This window comes from Pseudophryne corroboree, chromosome 11, assembly GCF_028390025.1.
Source record: "Pseudophryne corroboree isolate aPseCor3 chromosome 11, aPseCor3.hap2, whole genome shotgun sequence".
Classification (NCBI taxonomy): Eukaryota; Metazoa; Chordata; class Amphibia; order Anura; family Myobatrachidae; genus Pseudophryne; species Pseudophryne corroboree.
This window is the reverse complement of record NC_086454.1, coordinates 216,522,668-216,541,751: the sequence shown is the minus strand read 5'-3', so window position 1 is coordinate 216,541,751 and position 19,084 is coordinate 216,522,668. Positions and strand designations below refer to the sequence as shown.

Here is a 19,084-nt window from a genome sequence, read left to right as displayed (position 1 = left end):
TTCACATTTATCCTCCAAGGTTATCTGAGATTCGCAGTACAGGATTGCCATTACCAGTTCCAGATGTTGCTGTTCGGACTCTCCACGGCACAGAGTGTATTCACCAAGGTGATGGCAGAGATGATGGTCCTCCTTCGTCAAATATCTCCTGATAAAAGCGAGATCCAGGGAACAGTTGGTGCAGAACATTGCACTCTCCCTGTCAATACTCCAACAACACGGTTGGATCATGAATTTTCCAAAGTCGCAGTTGGAACCGACGACAAGATTGTCCTTTTTAGGGATGATTCTGGACACAGAAGTACGGAGAGTATTTCTTCCAGTGGAAAAGGCTCTGGAAATCCAGAAAATGGTCACACAAATATTGAAACCAACAAGCGTGACGATCCATCAATGCATTCGGTTGTTAGGGAAAATGGTAGCAGCCTACGAGGCCATACAGTTTGGCCGATTTCATGCCAGAGTATTCCAGTGGGACCTGTTGGATAAGTGGTCCGGATCCCACCTACACATGCACTGGAAAATAATCCTGTTCCCCAAAGCCAGGATTTCGCTCCTGTGGTGTCTACACAGTTCTCACCTACTAGAGGGACGCAGGTTTGGGATTCACGACTGGGTCCTAATAACCACGGATGCAAGTCTCCGAGGCTGGGAAGCTGTCACACAGGGGGAAAGCTTCCAAGGAAAATGGTCAAGTCAGGAAGCCTGCCTTCACATAAATGTTCTGGAATTGAGAGCCATTTACAGTGGCCTTCTACAAGCGGTACATCTTCTTCAAGATCCCGTGCAGACCCAGTCGGACAATGTAACAGGATTTGTGTACATAAACAGGCAGGGCGGAACGAAAAGCAGAGCGGCAATGGCAGAGGTGACAAAGATCCTCCTCTGGGCAGAAAGACATGTAAAGGCTCTGTCGGTGATTTTCATTCCGGTGAAGCAGACTTCCTCAGCAGACACGATCTCCATCCAGGAGAGTGGGGCCTCTGCCAAGAAGTCTTCGCAGAGGTGACAAGTCTCTGGGGAGTTCCTCAAGTAGACATGATGGCATCTCGTCTCAAGAAGAAGCTTCAGAGAGATTGTTCCAGGTCGAGAGACCCTCAAGCAATAGCAGTGGATACACTGGTGGCCCAGTGGGTATTCCGGTCGGTGTATGTCTTCCCTCCACTTCCGCTGATCCCAAAAGTTGTCAGATTAATAAGAACAAAAGTTCGAGCAATCTTCATTGCCCCAAACTGGCCAAGGAGGGCTTGGTACCCATATCTTCAGGAGTTGCTCATAGAATATCCTCGGCCTCTTCCTCCTCGAGAGGACCTATTACAGCAGCAACTGCAACTACAACATTACCACCGTATTTGGAGAAAATCTGTGCCTTGGTGTGAAACCAAGAAGGCTCCTACGGAAGAGTTTGAGTTGGGACGTTTTCTCCATTTTCAGCAGGCTGGTGTGGATGCGGGCCTTAGATTGGGGTCAATCAAGGTCCAGATTTCGGCTTTATCAGTTTTCTTTCAAAAACAATTGGCCTCCTTTCCAGAAGTTCAGATGTTCGTGAAAGGAGTTCTGCATCCTCCATTTGTGCCTCCAGTGGCACCATGGGACCTTAATGTGGTGTTGCAATTCCTTCAATCAGATTGGTTTGAACCTCTGCAGGAGGAGTTTCTCACTTGGAAAGTGGTGATGCTTTTGGCCTTGGCATCCGCAAGGCGGGTGTCTGAGTTGGGGGCCTCGTCAACAATTTCTTCAAAAGGTGCTTTCGTCCGTCCACATAAACCAACCTATTTTGGTGCCAGTAGCTGCTGACACTTTCACTGAGTCACAGTCTCTAGATGTGGTTAAAGCTTTGAAGATTTATGTCGCAAGAGCAGCTCGATTACGGAAAACAGAGGCTTTGTTTGTCCTGTATGCTCCCAACAAGATTGGGTGTCCTGCTTCTAAGCAGACTATTGCGCGCTGGATCAGAGGTACAATTCAGCACGCTCATTCTACGGCAGGCTTGCCGGTACCGAAGTCGGTGAAAGCCCATTCTACTAGGAAAGTGGGCTCATTCTGGGTGGCTGCCCGGGGCGTCTCGGCTTTACAACTTTGCCGAGCAGCTACTTGGTCATGGTCAAACACATTTGCAAAATTTTATAAGTTTGACACTTTGGTCGATGAGGACCTCAAGTTTGGTCAGTCGGTGCTGCAGGGTCATCCGCACTCTTCCTCCCGTACTGGAGCTTTAGTATAACCCTATGGTACTGAAGTGGACCCCAGCATCCTCTAGGACTTATGAGAAAATAGGATTTTAATACCTACCAGTAAATCCTTTTCTTCTAGTCCGTAGAGGATGCTGGGCACCCGACCCAGTGCGTACTTTACCTGCAGTTTGTTCTTTATAGTTACACAAGTTGTGTTTCATTTGTTTTCAGCATGTTGCTGTAAATGGTTCATGCCTGCTGGCATGTGTCATGTTGAATGCCATGTGCGGCATGGTTGAGGTGTGAGCTGGTATGAATCTCACCATTAGTATAAAAGTAAATCCTTTCCTCGAAATGTCCGTCTCCCTGAGCACAGTTCCTATAACTGAGGTTTGGAGGAGGGGCATAGATGGAGGAGCCAGTTCACACCCTTGAAAAGTCTTAAAGTGCCCATGGCTCCTGCGGAACAGTCTATACCCCCATGGTACTAAAGTGGACCCCAGCATTCTCTACAGATTAGGAGAAAAGGATTTACCGGTAGTTATTAAAATCCTATTTTAAACATGCACAGGTGAGTTAATATATTTTGGGGATTCCGTAATTATCCCACCTGCTCCAACTGACAGATATCCTCAAATCATGACCTGTTGGGAAAACTTGAGGGTTGAGGTTGAGAACCACATCAACATTGTCTCCAGATACTTTGTGTAAAGGGCCAACCAACATAATCAAATTCTTTATCCATGTTCAATATAATAAATACTGAGGGGTTTTAGTTAATGTTGTGGATTAGTTTAACCACACTCCTAGGGGTATATTTACTAAAGTGCAGGTTTTTAGAATTGGAGATGTTGCCTATAGCAACCAATCAGATTCTAGCTATTATCATATAGAAGCTACTAGATAAATAATAAGTACAATCTAATTGGTTGCCATGGACAACATCTCTAATTCTAAAAACCCACACTTTAGTAAATATAACCCCAAGTGTTTTCATGGGCCTGGTAGCCTGTCATAAGGCCAATAAATCCACTTATTTGTAATTTAATATGCTAACAGTCGAGAGCTTATTTCTTTCTAACCCCAAAAAATGGCATACTTCAAAATAATGAAAAAAATAATAAGGTAAAGAAAACATTTGTGGCGACGCCTACACATTGCAAATAAGTAAAACAGTGTTCTGTCATTAAGTTTACTTTAGGGCATGAAAGTGTTAAGATACAATATCATTTTGATATGTTTAGTACAGGGCTGGCCAAACCAGTCCTCGAGATCTACCAACAGTACACATTTTCCAGACCACCTAGCTGGTGCACAGGTGTAGTCATTACTAATTAAGATGTGCTGCATTCATTCCTAACAGACAATTCTACAGATCTCCAGGAGGCCTGGAAAAAAATGAACTGTTGGTAGATCTCGAGGACTGGTCTGGCCAGCCCTGGTTTAGTAGATGTGTGAGCATATGTCTGCATAATGGCATACACACAAGAAGCACAGGAAATTGTTTTCAATGTTGTATTGCATTTTTTTTTTTTTTCAATTAAATATTGTTTTTATTTGCAGCATGCAGGACTCTATTCTGATGCAGATCCAGAGAGTTATTAAGGAAGAAGTAAATAATGCTATGAAGGAACAGCAAGCAGCAGTCACCACAAGTATCATGCATGCCATGCGGTCTGCTGCAGGAACACCAATCCCGTCCGCTCATCATGACTATCAGTCACAGCAGGCTCACATACTCCAGCTTCTTCAGCAAGGCCAACTCAACCAGGCCTTCCAGCAGGTATATATGTCAGAATCAACCTTCAGTTTTAGTTTTTTCTCACTAGGATTAAGGGACAGTCTAAATTAGATTAATTTGGCATACACCAGAGTAATAAGTAGGTGATATTTAACAGGTGCAAATACACTTGGTGTGAGGTCCTCTGCCTCTACAGTACAAATATATGCCCAGGTATATTTCATAAATGTTGACGGGTGACTCAGTAGTGTGTAATAGATAATCCATTAAGACACTCCCAATGGGCCTTATGTGGACAGTATTGACAAGTTGAGGATTGGGTAGAAGTACCCAGCAGGTTCAGTGTTACTCGGATTTACTCTGTTCTCAAAACGGCATCTTATTGGCTCATGGCTTATTGGCTCATGTGTTTTGAATAGCCAATAAGAAAAATCCGGATAAAACCAAACTGGCGTTAATTCTGGCGTTACATCCGAACCCGCTCATCTCTATTTCTAACGCGTGTTGTATTGTAAATATGATTACAGTGATTTGCTACCCACGGTACATAGGTGACCAGTGTGAGGTCTCAGCTTAGGATGTTCCAGGGTTGGGTAGGTAAAAAAAAAATGTTTTCTTTGTATAACCGTTTTTTTTGTTTGTTTGTTTGTTTTAAACCGGTTCTTATTTTTGCATTAATGTTTTAATGATAAAAAGATGAAATCATATATTAGAAACCTTGTTCAACCATGTTTTAATGGTTTCTAATATTAATAATGTTATTAGGCTTTCATTTGATTTGTTTTTCATCTTTCAATAAAACCAATTTTCTGCTGCGGGGTACACTGGGCTCCACAAGGATTAACATCAGGGTGTAGAGTATGATCTTGATCCGAGGCATCAACAGGCTCAAAACTTTTGACTGTTCCCAAGATGCACAGCGCCGCCTCCTCTATAACCCCGCCTCCGTGCACAGGAGCTCAGTTTGTAAGTTGGTGCCATGCAGTAAGCAGGCACATAACAGGAGGGCTGCTTTTTGCAGCCTATGGGGTATATGCAATTGCGGTCGATTTTTTTTTTTTTTGGGGCGAAAAAGTCCCGAAATTCGACAATTTCGGGACTTTTTCGCCCCAAAAAAAAAATCGTCAATGCAATTCAGTACTTTCCGTCAAAAAAACGGACTTTCAAAATTCGACTTTTTGAAATTCGACTTTTGTCAAATTCGACTTTTCTGTAGTGATACAAGTGCTGGAATTCGACCAAAGTATATCATACTTGCCTACCTGACCCTCTCCATGAGGGAGAAAATGCTCTGTTCCTGGACTTTCCTGGTAATGTATGATTGCCATCACCTGTGGTGAGCTAGTTATTTGATAAGAAAGGTGTTTCACCACAGGTGATGGCAATCATACATTACCAGGAAAATCCAGGAACAGAGCATTTTCTTCCTCATGGAGAGGGTCAGGTAGGCAAGTATGAAGTATATTCAATTCAAGTTTGGAAATTCGACAACAGTGCTTTTAGACAGTAAATTCGTCATTTTCAATCCGCCACACTTTGGTGGGTGATACTAATAAAAAAAAATTAAAACATGTTTTTTTGTGTGTTTTTTTATTGATAATAGCATATCTATTTATATTAGAAGGGATTAGGTACTTGGTTTGTCTTTTTTGGAGGCACAAGTATTATTTCTATATTTTTAAAAATAATATGTAATTTTTTATTTATTTTTTTAGATGGAATGGTAAAATTCAGAAAAAAAATGGCGTGGGGTCCCCCCTCCAAAGCATAACCAGCCTCTGGCTCTTCGAGCTGGTCCTGGTTCTAAAAATGCGGGGGGGAAATTGACAGGGGATCTCCCGTATTTTTAAAACCAGCACCGGGCTCTGCGCCTGGTGCTGGTGCAAAAAATACGGGGGACAAAAAAAATAGGGGTCCCCCGTATTTTTTACACCAGCATCGGGCTCCACTAGCTGGACAGATAATGCCACAGCCGGGGGTCACTTTTATACAGTGCCTTGCGGCCGTGGCATTAAATATCCAACTAGTCACCCCTGGCCGGGGTACCCTGGGGGAGTGGGGACCCCTTCAATCAAGGGGTCCCCCCCCAGCCACCCAAGGGCCAGGGGTGAAGCCCGAGGCTGCCCCCCCCCCATCCAAGGGCTGCGGATGGGGGGCTGATAGCCTTGTCAAAATTGAAAGAATATTGTTTTTTCCAGTAGTACTACAAGTCCCAGCAAGCCTCCCCCGCAAGCTGGTACTTGGAGAACCACAAGTACCAGCATGCGGGAGAAAAATGGGCCCGCTGGTACCTGTAGTACTACTGGGGAAAAAATACCCAAATAAAAACAGGAGACACATACCGTGACAAGTACAACTTTATTACACACTGCCGGCACACACATACTTACCTATGTTGACACGAAGCAGTCGGTCCTCTTCTCCAAGTAGAATCCACGGGTACCTGAAAATAAAAGATAATTATACTCACCTGATCCAGGGTCCAGAGATAAATCCACGTACTTGTCAAAACAACAAAACGAACACCCGACCACCGGACTGAAAGGGGTCCCATGTTGACACATGAGACCCCTTTCCACGAATGCAGACACCCCTGTGATAGCTGTCACAGAAGTGTCTCTTCAGCCAATCAGCGAGTGCAACGTCCTTGCACTCTGCTGATTGGCTCTGTGCGCGTCTGAGCTGTCAGACAGCGCATCGCAAAGCCTCCCCATTATATTCAATGGTGGGAACTTTGCGGTTAGTGGTGGGGTCACCCGCGGTCTGCGGCTGACCGCGGGTAACCCCGCCGCTGACGGCAAAGTTCCCACCATTGAAAGTAATGGAGGGAGCTGTGCGATGCGCTGTCAGAGCTAAGACGCGCACAGCCAATCAGGTGAGCGCTACGACGTGGCACTTCCTGATTGGCTGAAGGGACCTCAGTGACAGCAGTCACGTGGGGTCCCGGCATTCGGGGAAAGGGGTCTCATGTGTCAACATGGGACCCCTTTCAGTCCGGTGGTCGGGTATTCGTGTGGTTTTTTTTTTGCCAAGTACGTGGATTATCTCTGGACACTGGATCAGGTGAGTGTTTTTTTTTTTCACAGGTACCCCGGATCGTCGGAGTCGAGACGTGGCAGTCGGCGTGTCAACATAGGTAAGTATGTGTGTGTCGGCAGTGTGTAATAAAGTTGTACTTGTCACGGTGTGTCTCCTGTTTTTATTTGGGTATTTTTTTTTCTGTAGTACTACAGGTACCAGCGGGCCCGTTTTTCTCCCGCATGCTGGTACTTGTGGTTCTCCAAGTACCAGCTTGCAGGGGAGGCTTGCTGGGACTTGTAGTACTACTGGAAAAAACAATATTCTTTCAATTTTGACAAGGCTATCAGCCCCCCATCCGCAGCCCTTGGATGGGGGGGGACAGCCTCGGGCTTCACCCTTGGCCCTTGGGTGGCTGGGGGGGACCCCTTGATTGAAGGGGTCCCCACTCCCCCAGGGTACCCCGGCCAGGGGTGACTAGTTGGATATTTAATGCCACGGCCGCAGGGCACTGTATAAAAGTGACCCCCGGCTGTGGCATTATCTGTCCAGCTAGTGGAGCCCGATGCTGGTGTAAAAAATACGGGGGACCCCTACTCTTTTTGTCCCCCGTATTTTTTGCACCAGCACCAGGCACAGAGCCCGGTGCTGGTTTTAAAAATACGGGGGAACCCCTGTCAATTTTTCCCCCGCATTTTTAGAACCAGGACCAGCTCGAAGAGCCCGAGGCTGGTTATGCTTTGGAGGGGGGACCCCACGCCATTTTTTTTCGGGTTTTTCCCCGTTTTTTTAAATCGCGACAAAATCCGGCAAATCGGCCGTTTTTCGCCCGCGGGACTGTCGAATCCGTTTTCCATTGAATATGGTGAATTTCGGCAACCACTTGCCGAAATTGGACGGTTGAATTGTGTCGAATTAAAAAACGGCGATAATTTGCCGCGATTCGCCGCTAATTGCATATACCCCTATTGCTTTATTTGAAGAAATCTGGAGAAGAATACTTTTACAAGACTTCACGGCTGCAGTGTGCAAAGTCGCATAGACTTTTCTGACTGCAGCTCCATCTCCCCCAGCGGCGCTGTATACTCCCGCGCCCTGGTTGCCAGGTCACTGCAGCGGAGGATCCGGTTCTTTCCAGCAGTCAGTCACACACATCGATGTCGTCCTGGATCGCCAGGACGACTGTGGCCGCAGGTACGGGGGAGGTAAGGGGTCTCTTTTGCCACACTTTACCACGATCCAGCGCGGTGTGGGATGTAGGCTGCGCGCACGCTGGCATGGACACTGTTGCTGGGCAGCCGCTCCTCTAGCCACCAGGGACATTGGATACAGGTTTGGGGGTTTCTGCTGCTGGTGGGGATGCCAGCAGGGGGAGAGGGCCTAGCCTGTAGCCCCTCCCCCAGCCCCAGGGCGCCATTTCTGTGAATGCTCCAGCCCTGGAGCTGCATATATCTCCCTCACTTCCTCTCAGCAAACGGAGCTCAGCTGTTCCTGGGACTGTTGGGGCAAATCCTCCTCTGTAAAGCTGCCTGATCGCTGTGCATTTTACAGGACACTTAAATATTCTACCTGTCACTGGGACAGTGTTAGTTAAGAAAGAGTACATACTTTCAGGTTGTGTGGTACAAACGCCCTGTGATATACATCCAGTATCTACTGTGCTTTGTTATATCTATTGTTGACACATATAGCTTTCCAGAGTATTACTTTGTATTGCTAGTCCAGTGCAGTTTGATGGTACATAATTTCTACATGGTACGTTTGTGACTATATATGTGAGTGTGCATGTAGCTGCTTCGTGGTTGCCAAATCGGGTATTTCATTCAGCGTGCTACTCCTATATCCCATAACCTGAGGGGGCTAAGTGTATCAGGTTTCCTCTGTAATATAGGTTTTTCACAAGTTATACCTTGCTGTGTATTTTTCCTTGTGACTTATAGTCACCATATATCTCTTATATTCCCGGTTTGTGCTGACACAGTCACACTTCACTGGGAGTTTTTGCTAGGTATATCGCTGCTAAGTATTATACCAGGTCGCCCAATATTGTGCTTACTGTTATGTCTGCTGCACGAGGCGATGGAGCTGGGGCTTCTTCCACTTTGCGTGGTGGTGATGCCACAGACATTTTGGAGAATAATATGGCAGCAGAGAGTTCAGGTTCAGGGGGTCCCTACCCCCCAGTGGGTCTGTAGCACCGGGGGCAACTAATGACCTACCTTGGGCTACCTTTTCCATGCTATTAAACACGCTTCTAACTAAACTGGTGCCCCCTGTGGGACCACCTGTGCCAATGTAGCAGTTTATGGTCCCTGCTATTAATCCACCGTGGGAAGATCAAATCTCCACTCAGTTACAGCATTTGAACCGGACACTGACTAAATCTAAGTGTCACTCTCGCCCGCCTTAGACTAAGAGGCGTACCCAACGCGAGCTTGTGCTTCCAGACCTCTCAAGCCCAGACCGGAGCGTGCCTGGGCCACCGGTCAGCCAGCCTCCAAAACCAACAATCCTGCCGCATGACGGGCGGGCCTTCCTCTGGGGGATCCCAGGGCGGGGGGCCGACTTCTAGGTTTTGCCCAGGAATGGTTGAAGACCACTTCCGATGCCTGGGTAAGGGAAGTCGTAGCTCGAGGTTACGCCATACCCTTCAAGAATCGTCCCCCTCATTTATTTTGCCTGACAGATGTACCTCTGGATTCGGCAAAAGCAAACACTTTGCACTCAATGGTACATTCCCTCCTGACCACAGGAGTGGTAGTACATGTGCCTTTGGCTCAGAGAGGCAAGGGGTACTATTCACCGCTGTTCCTAGTCCCGAAACCGAACGGGTCCTCGTGGCCCATTCTCAATCTGAAGTCCTTGAACAAGAATGTGCGGGTCTCCAAGTTTCGTATGGAAACGCTGCGCTCTATTGTTCTGGTCTTGGAGCCTGGGTACTATATGGTCTCCCTGGACATACAGGATGCCTACCTACGTATTCCTATTGCGGTATCTCATCAGCAGTACCTGAGGTTTGCGGTGGGCAACCTTCATTACCAATTTCGGGCGTTACCCTTTGGTTTGACAATGGCTCCCCGAGTCTTTACCAAAGTTATGGCAGTCATGATGGCTACACTCAGGATCCTACCGTACTTGGACGATTTGTTCACTGGCAAATTCCCCAGAACTTCTCCTGTGTCATCTCGATCTGACGGTCCAGTGCATGAAAGTCCACGGGTGACTGATCAATTGGAAGAAATCCTCCCTGGTTCCTGCTCGGAGCATGTTACATCTGGGAGTGTTATTGGACAATCACAACCAACGGTTGTTCCTGTCTCAGGAGAAAGTCCTGAAGCTTCAGGACAGGATTCGATGCTTCCTATCTCGTCCGCATGTGTCGATACATTCAGCAGTGCAAGTGCTTGGTCTCATGGTGTCTGCTTTCGACATGGTGGAGTATGCAAAATTTCACTCTTGCCCTCTGCAGAAGTTAATTCTGACCAAGCCTGCCTCACTGGATCAGATCTCACATGATCTCATTGTCTCCGGAGGTCCGCCTGTCATTGAGCTGGTGGCTTCAAGACCAACAATTGAGCAGGGGCCGTCCCTTCTGGATATCCAACTGGGTCCTGCTGACGACGGATGCCAGTCTGCCAGTCTGAGAGGTTGGTGCGCGGTGTTGCAACAACACTCTCTTCAGGGTTGGTGGACCATAGAGGAGTCTCTGCTCCCAATCAATATTCTGGAACTGCGGGTAGTGTTCAATGCGTTGACAATGGCCCAGCATCTAATACAGATCTAATACATCTAATACCTGTTCAAGTACAGTCGGACAACACCACCATGGTGGCGTACATAAATCATCAAGGCGGCACTCAAAGCCGCATGGCAATGAGAGAAGTGTCACAGATTCTTCAGTGGACGGAGCGCCATCTGCCGGCCATATCCGCAGTATTCATTCCGGGCGTCCTGAACTGGGAAGCGGACTATCTCAGTCATCATGACGGACACGCCGGAGAGTGGAGCCTCCATCCGGAGGTGTTCCAACTTCTCGTTTACACGTGGGGTCTTCCAGATGTGGATCTGATGGCGTCTCAACACAATCACAAGGTTCTGGTCTTCGGGGCAAGGACAAGGGATCCTCAAGCTGCATTCGTGGACGCTCTGGCAATTCCATGGAACTTTCAGCTACCGTATGTGTTCCCTCAGGTGTCACTCCTGCCCAGAGTAATATGTAAGTTCTAGCAAGGAGGAGGAAACCTGCTTCTGGTCGCTCCAGCGTGGCCCAGACGGCACTGGTTCTCCGATCTCCTGGGTCTCTCATGGGATCGTCCCCTTCTACTTTCACAACGACCAGACCTCTTCGTTCAGGGCCTTTGTGTTTACCAGGATTTGGCCTGTCTGGCTTTGACGGCATGGCTCTTGAAGCTTCCGTCCTGAGGGCCAAGGCTTTTTCTGAGGCGGTTGTTCAAACTATGTTGAAGGCCCATAAGCCGCCTTCTGCTCGGATCTACCATAGGGTCTGGAATGCTTACTTTACTTGGTGTGCGTTTCGCAATCATGACGTTTTCAAGTTTAGCACGGCCAAACTATTGGCCTTTCTACAACAGGGCCTGGACTTAGGCCTGTGTCTGGCCTCCCTCAAGGTTCACATCTCTGCTTTGTCGGTTTGGTTTCAGAGATAGATTGCTACCCTACCTGAGGTCCATACATTCACTACAGGGTGTGTTGCGGATTCAGCCACCTTATGTACCTCCTGTGGCCCTTTGGGATCTTTCGGTGGTACTGGAGGCCTTGCAAGAGTCTCCATTTGAACCTCTTGCCTCTTCTGACCTTAAGTGGCTTTCCCTTAATGTGCTATTTTTGCTGGCTATTGCTTCAGCTAGAAGGGTCTCAGACTTGGGTGCCTTATCCTGTAAGTCTCCCCATTTGATTTTTCACCGTGACCGGGCGGTTCTTAGAATGCGGCCAGGTTATTTACCTGAGGTGATGTCTTCCTTCCACCTTAACCAGGAGATTGTGGTTCCGACCTTTAATTCTCCTGAGTTGTCCTCCAAAGAGCGGTCTTTGGATGTGTTACAGGCTCTCCATATCTATGTGAACAGAACATCCTCCATTAGGAATTCTGATTCTCTTTTTGTACGGTTTGGTTTTCACAAACGTGTCTGTCCTGCTTCCAAGCAGACCCTGGCCAGATGGATTGGAATGGTGATTGCACATGCTTATGTACAGGCTGGTCGTCCAAGTCCTGCTACCATCAAAGCCCATTCTACTCGGTCGGTTGGACCTTCTTGGGCGGCCCACCGTGGTGCGACCCTTGAACAATTGTGCAAGGCGACTACATGGTCCTCAGTGAACACGTTCATAAGGTTCTATGCCTTTGATATTTCCGCCTCCCAGGATGCTTCCTTTGGACGCCGGTTTCTTGTGCCTGCTACAGTGCGTCCCCTCCCATAAGGAACTGCTTTAGGACATCCCTGATGTTAATCCTTGTGGAGCCCAGTGTACCCCGCAGCAGAAAATGAGATTTATGGTAAGAACTTACCGTTGTTAAATCTCTTTCTGCGAGGTACACTGGGCTCCATAAGGTGCCAACCCAGACGCGCTTAGCTTCTTTGGGTTGGTATGGCTAAGCCGCTGACACCCTCTCCGGTAGTGAGTGTGTGTGTGTGTGTGTGTGTGTGTGTGTGTGTGTGTGGTGTGGCTACGAGCGATTGTCATCTCTAGTACCTGCTGCTGCATTAGGCTGGTTAATGAAACTGAGCTCCTGTGCACGGAGGCGGGGTTATAGAGGAGGCGACGCTATGCATCTTGGGAACAGTCAAACCTTTGAGCCTGTTGGTGCCTCGGATCAAGATCCTACTCTACACCCCGATGTTAATCCTTGTGGAGCCCAGTGTACCTCGCAGAAAGAGATATAACAACGGTAAGTTCTTACCATAAATCTCATTATCTCACACACATTGCTATCCCTATAATCTGTACCCTGAGGGGGGTTAAGTGCATCAGGGCTTTTATATATATATATATATAATCACAGAACAAAGTCCCGGGAAGCCGCACTGACACTCTCAGAGCTAAATCACAGGTTTCCGGTTATAAATCAAATTGATATGAAAACATGTCCATTCCCCAGCATCCGCATGTAGGTTTGAACAGAACCAGCACACTGTTCTATATTTGAACAAACAATTTAAATGAAGAAACTTGGTAAGATCCAGCATATACTCATCATGGTGCAGCAGAAGCAAAGCATGGGTGGCATCCCAAACAGGCGTTTTCGGTTTCAGTACTTCATCAGGGGAATTACCAGCTAAAGTGCCATGTGCCAAAGAGAGTAAAGTGTCTGCGTGCAGTGCAAATATTGCTCAACAATGTGGGCTCTATTTATCCCACTGACCATACTTACCAATTACACCAGTGGGCGCAACACAGCTGCAGGGGTCAGTCCCACTCAGCCGCGCATTGCAGAGGCAATCCGGCGTGGAACGCACGCCATGCGCTCCACGCGACCGGAAGTTCTGGCCCGTGGAACGCACGCCGTGGTCCACAGACAGGAAGTCACCCCCGTTCTGTGCAGCCGATGGAAAAACCGCCCGGAAACTGGTGCACTAACACCTAAGTGCAACGGTTGTCATGGTCACCACATAGCGAGTGCTTAAATCATGTGAGAGGCAACATGTGGTGTCATATACAGGAAGCATAAACAGGAATAACAATCAAATCCCCACTTTCATATATACTATGTATTCTAAACAGGAAGTATATAACATAGATGAAAAAAAAACAAAATAATAAAAAAAAATAATGATACAGAGTATTGAAAAACACCATCACTCAAAGTGAATCATAAGGCTTCAGCCATATTGTAAATTATTACGAAAGATACGGATATATTCAAGAATCCTAAATACTCAAAAAGGGTCCATCGATAGACCAGTATCACAGCTCTACAGAAAAGGAACAAAAGAACATTCCTCATTTAGTCCTAGTGGGGCTATTGCTTCCAGTCTATGGATCCACCGACATTCCTGTTGGAGTAATAGTCTATGTCTATCTCCACCCCTCCTCAGATGTGGCACATGGTCAATAGGCATAAACCTGAATTCACTCAATTTGTGATTTCTAGTGACAAAATGCCTAGCAACAGTGGGAGTTCCACCATCCATTTTCGTGTAGGCCTTTTTAATGGAGGACCTGTGCATCGCTATTCTTTCTTTCAGCATGCGTATGGTCTTCCCAATATATAGTTTCTTACACGGACTGACAATCATGTAAGTGACAAACTTGGTATCACAAGTCAACCGATGTTGTATGGGATACTGCTTCCCTTTCGTCGTGTGTGAGCAGCTGTTACCAGTCATCAAAAATGCACAATTGACACAACCATGGCATTTGAAGGCACCTTTACGTACCTGCAACCAGCTGGTTCTCCTGCCCACTCGTGGGCCAATATCTGTGCAGGAAATTTGTTCCTTTAAATTACGACTTCGCCGATAGCAGAATAATGGTGGTTGAGCACAATATTCTTTCATCACTGGGTCTGTTTGCAATATATGCCAATGTCTTAAAATGGCTTGACGAATTTTCCCAGATGCAATGGAATATGTACTTGCAAAGACCAGTCTGTATCCACCTTTGTCTGAGGTTCCAATAATTCCTCGCGGGAATGCTGCTCACATCTTATGATGGCCTGTCCAACCTCATTCCTGTCATAGCCTCTTGCGATAAATCTGTCCCCCATTTGTGCAAGGGCATCAGATATTTGTGTGCGGTTTGAAATGATTCTGGACACACGGACAAGCTGCGAATATGGTAACCCCCTTTTTAACGCAATTGGGTGGAAACTTGATGCTAATAGTAGAGAGTTTTTGTCAGTCGGCTTCCTATAGATCCCTGTGGTTAAACGTCCATTTTCTAGTCTCACAAGGACATCCAAATAACTAATTTCAACTGTGCTATGAATACTGGTAAAGCGAATGGACCCTGGCAACGTATTCAACTTATCAATAAAGCTCAGCAATAATTCCTCGCCCCCAGTCCACAGCATAAACAGATCATCAATGTAATGTACGTAAAACATAATGTACCCTGAAAATACAGGATCTCCCATAATGTGTTTTTGCTCATACTGGTACATAAATAAATTGGCATACGATGGGGCCACATTGCACCCCATCGCTGTGCCATGCAATTGTAAATAAAATGAGTTGTTGAACAAAAAATTAGTTCTTTTGAAGAACCAACTCCAGTAATAGAATAATAAATTCCAAAGGGGGACCCGTATACTGTGGACTGTGGCGGACAACTGACCCTCAGTGTACCCTAAGTGTGTCCTATATTTGTACACAGGCTAGCCACATCTAGGGTCACCATCGGGCAACCAAACAGTAACAAACCAACGGTATTCAACTTGCATAGAAAGTCAGTAGTATCTTTAATGTAATACGGAGTGGATTGAACCACTGGTTGTAAGAGGAAGTCGAGGTACTGTGAGATGGGTTGGTCTATTGACCCTCTGGATGATATGATGGGCCTACCAGGTGGAGCAATCAGGGACTTATGTACCTTCGGTAGAATATACATCAGTGGAATTAATGGAAACTCCTGTGTGAGAAATTCAACTGTAGGTGTATCAATCCAGCTGTTAGTAAGGCCCATTGAGATCACTAAATCTATTTCCCTTTTGAAACTTTCAGTAGGGTCTGTCGGAAGTTGCACATAGCAATCCCTGTCAGACAGTACCTCATTGACATAATCGCAATGGTTTAATAAAACAATAGTCCCGCCCTTATCGGCGGGGCGTATAACAATGGTAGTATTGTCACGTAAGCCCCTCACCGCCTCTGCTTCCTGTCTAGTCATATTGGAAAAATATTTCCTAGAGTTGTGGATACTGGCCTGACACTGTACGTAGTAGTCTCATAAAAGTTTCTATAGAGGCATTACGTGCTGGTGGATCAAATACACTTTTACCTCTGAATCGTGTAACTTGTCCCATAGTCTCATCTCAACCGGAAAAGAAGTCCTTCAGGCGTAATTGGCGTTGAAATTTATACAATTCAACTTCACAATCAAATGCATTCTGACGGTGTGTCTGTACATACAGATGTGTCCTGATATATCGTTGCTGCGTACCGCATAGCGGGCGCCATGCAACTCGCGCCAGCTCCTTGCGCTATAACTCCCGTTATAAATTGCGTTGTAAATGTGACGTCACGTTATAATTGTAACATGCATTCTACTTTCTGTCCACCAGATGTCGTTTTTCCTAAACTCTACAGTGAATGCCTCAAATAGCGAACGACCCTTCGTAGCGCCACCTGCTGATTGGCTGACGGGTTCGAATCCTAGCGGGACCAGAATTATTATTTTTTTGTGGATTTATTTATAGATTTATATTTAATGAAATAAAGTTATTTGGTCTGTTTATTCTTTCCTGCTGAGCTCGTTGTAACAAAGCCCTAACCCCAACCACGGGGCACCCGTTCACTATCAATATTGTCGTTACGTTGGGGAAAATATCTTTTATTGGTGAAGCATAAACCGCATGTACATTTCGGACATCATTTCTGGTTCATTTGCTTCAAATAGCCCTAAATATGAAATGCACAATGCCACTGGATCTCTATGTCATTAATGTGACATCTTGGAAGGCTCCATTATGGTTTGTACACAGACACACAGTGTTCATTCCGGGGGTCCTCAACTGGGAAGCAGACTTCCTCAGTCGTCAGGACGTACACACCGGAGAGTGGAGCCTTCATCCAGATTTTTTTCAACTTCAGAGGTTACGGTCTTCGGAGCAAGGACAAGGGATCCTCAAGAAGCATTCGTGGACACACTGGTAATTCCATGGAACTTTTGGCTGCCATACGTGTTCCCTCCGGTGTCACTCCTGCCCAGTGTAATACGGAAGTTCAAGAAGGAGGAATACTACTTCTAATCGTTCCAGTGTGGCCCAGACGGCATTGGTTCTCAGACCTATAGGGTCTCTCGATAGAGCGTCCTCTTCTACTGTACTTCCGCAACGCCCAGACCTCCTCATTCAGGGCCCTTGTGACTACCAGGATCTGGCCCATCTGGCGTGGCTCTTGAAGCTTCAGTTCTGAGGGTCAAAGGATTTTCTGAGGCGGTCATTCAAACTATGTTGAAGGCCCGTAAACCGGCTTCTGCTCGGATTTATTATAGGGTCTTGAATTCCTCCTTCGCTTGCTGTGCAGCTAAGAATTATGATGGATACAAGTTCAGTACTGCCAATCTTTTGGCTTTTCTGCAACAGGGCCTAGACTTAGGCCTCCGTCTAGCCACCCTCAAGGTTCATATTTCAGCCTTGTCGATATGGTTTCAGAGAAAAATTGCGACTCTGCCTGACGTTCATACAGATGGGTCCACCTTTATCTTGGCCTTTAATAGGATTAACTGAGCCAGGACAGTCGGATTTAATCCCCTGCTGTAATGACTTAATACCCTGATGTATTGTTCTCTGTATTGTATTGCAGCTGAGAACAATAGATGAAGGGCTTATGTTCATAAACCATGTGTGTCTAGGCGCAGCAAAGAAGCTAAAATGAGCGTGGACCCATCTGTACATTCACTCTGTTTATTACGGATTCAACCTCCCTATGTTCCTCTTGTGGCTCCTTGGGGTTTGTCGGTTGTTCTGGTTAGGTGGTCTTCGGTATGCCGACTGATGAGATCCCGGCGCACAGTATACCGGCGCCGGGATCCCGACAGCCGGCATACCGACACTTATTCTCCCTCGTAGGGGTCCACGACCCCCCTGGAGGGAGAATAAAATAGTGTGGCGCGCGTAGCGCGCTCGTAGCGTGGCGAGCCCGTAAGGGGCTCATTTGCGCTCGCCACACTGTCAGTAAGCCGGCGGTCGGGCTCCCGACGACGGTATGCTGGTCGCCGGGATCCCGACTGCCGGCATATCGTAGTGAACCCATTCTGGATGAACTGATACAAGAGTCTCCGTTTGAACCTCTCGAGTCTGTGGACCTTAAGTGGCTTACTCTTAAGGTCTTATTTTTACTGGCTATTGCTTCTGCTAGAAGGGTTTCAGACTTGGGTGCCTTTTCCGGTCGATCACCCTTTCTGATTTTTTACCGTGACCGTGCGGTACTTAGAACTCGCCCTGGTTATCTGCCTATGGTGGTATCGTCTTTCCACCTTAACCAAGAAATTGTGGTTCCAGCCTTTATCTCTCCAGGTTTGTCCTCCAAAGAGCGGTCTTTGGATGTGGTACAAGCTCTCTGTATTTATGTGAAAAGAACGGCTTCGCTTATGAGATCTGATTCTCTTTGTTATTTTTGGTTTTCACAAACATGGCTGGCCTGCTAATAAGCAGACCTTGGCTAGATGGATTAGAATGGTGATTGCACAAGCTTATGTACAGGCTGGTTGTCCGGTTCCTGCTACCAATAAAGCCCATTCTACTCGGTCGGTTGGACCTTCTTGGGCGGCCCACCGTGGTGCGACCCTTGAACAATTGTGCAAGGCCACAACGTGGTCCTCAGGGAACACGTTTATAAGGTTCTATGCCTTCGTAACCTCCGCCTCCTTTGGACGCTTGGTTCTTGTGCCCGCTACAGTGTGTCCCCTCCCATGAGGAACTGCTTTAGGACATCCCCGATTTATAAGGTTCTTTGCCTTCGATACCTCCGCCTCCTTTGGATGCTGGGTTCTTGTGCCCGCTACAGTGTGTCCCCTCCCATGAGGAACTGCTTTAGGACATCCCCGATATTATTCCCTAAGGAATACCAGTGTACCCTGCTGCAGAAAAGGAGATTTATGGTAAGAACTTACCTTTGTTAAATCTCTTTCTGCGAGGTACACTGGATTCCACAGTGCGCCCACCCTGACGCACTTAGCTTCTTTGGGTTTGTATGGCATTAGCCGCTGGTACCTTCTCCTGTTATGAGCATGTGGTTGTATGTGGCTACTAACTATTGTCGTCTCTTTTACCTGCTACTGCATTGGACTGGTTAACAAAACGGAGCTCCAGTGCCTGGAGGCGGGGATATAGAGGAGGCAGCGCTATTCCTTCTGGAAACAGTCAAAGCTTTTAGCCTGTAGGTGCCTCGGATCACTATCCAACTCTACACCCCAATTGTATTCCCTGTGGAATCCAGTATACCTTGCAGAAAGAGATTTAACAAAGGTA

General features: G+C 46.8%; 1 protein-coding gene across 2 annotated transcripts in view; it reads left to right on the top strand.

Moving 5' to 3' along the window:
- The window catches only part of EDC4 (enhancer of mRNA decapping 4), a 1,121,437-nt gene that overhangs the window by 1,026,130 nt on the left and 76,223 nt on the right, over positions 1-19,084 (top strand). For both annotated transcript variants that reach the window (XM_063945256.1, XM_063945257.1), the window contains one exon: positions 3,738-3,957. In XM_063945256.1, the coding sequence (XP_063801326.1) occupies positions 3,738-3,957 (220 nt within the window). The remainder of the gene's footprint in view (positions 1-3,737; positions 3,958-19,084) is intronic.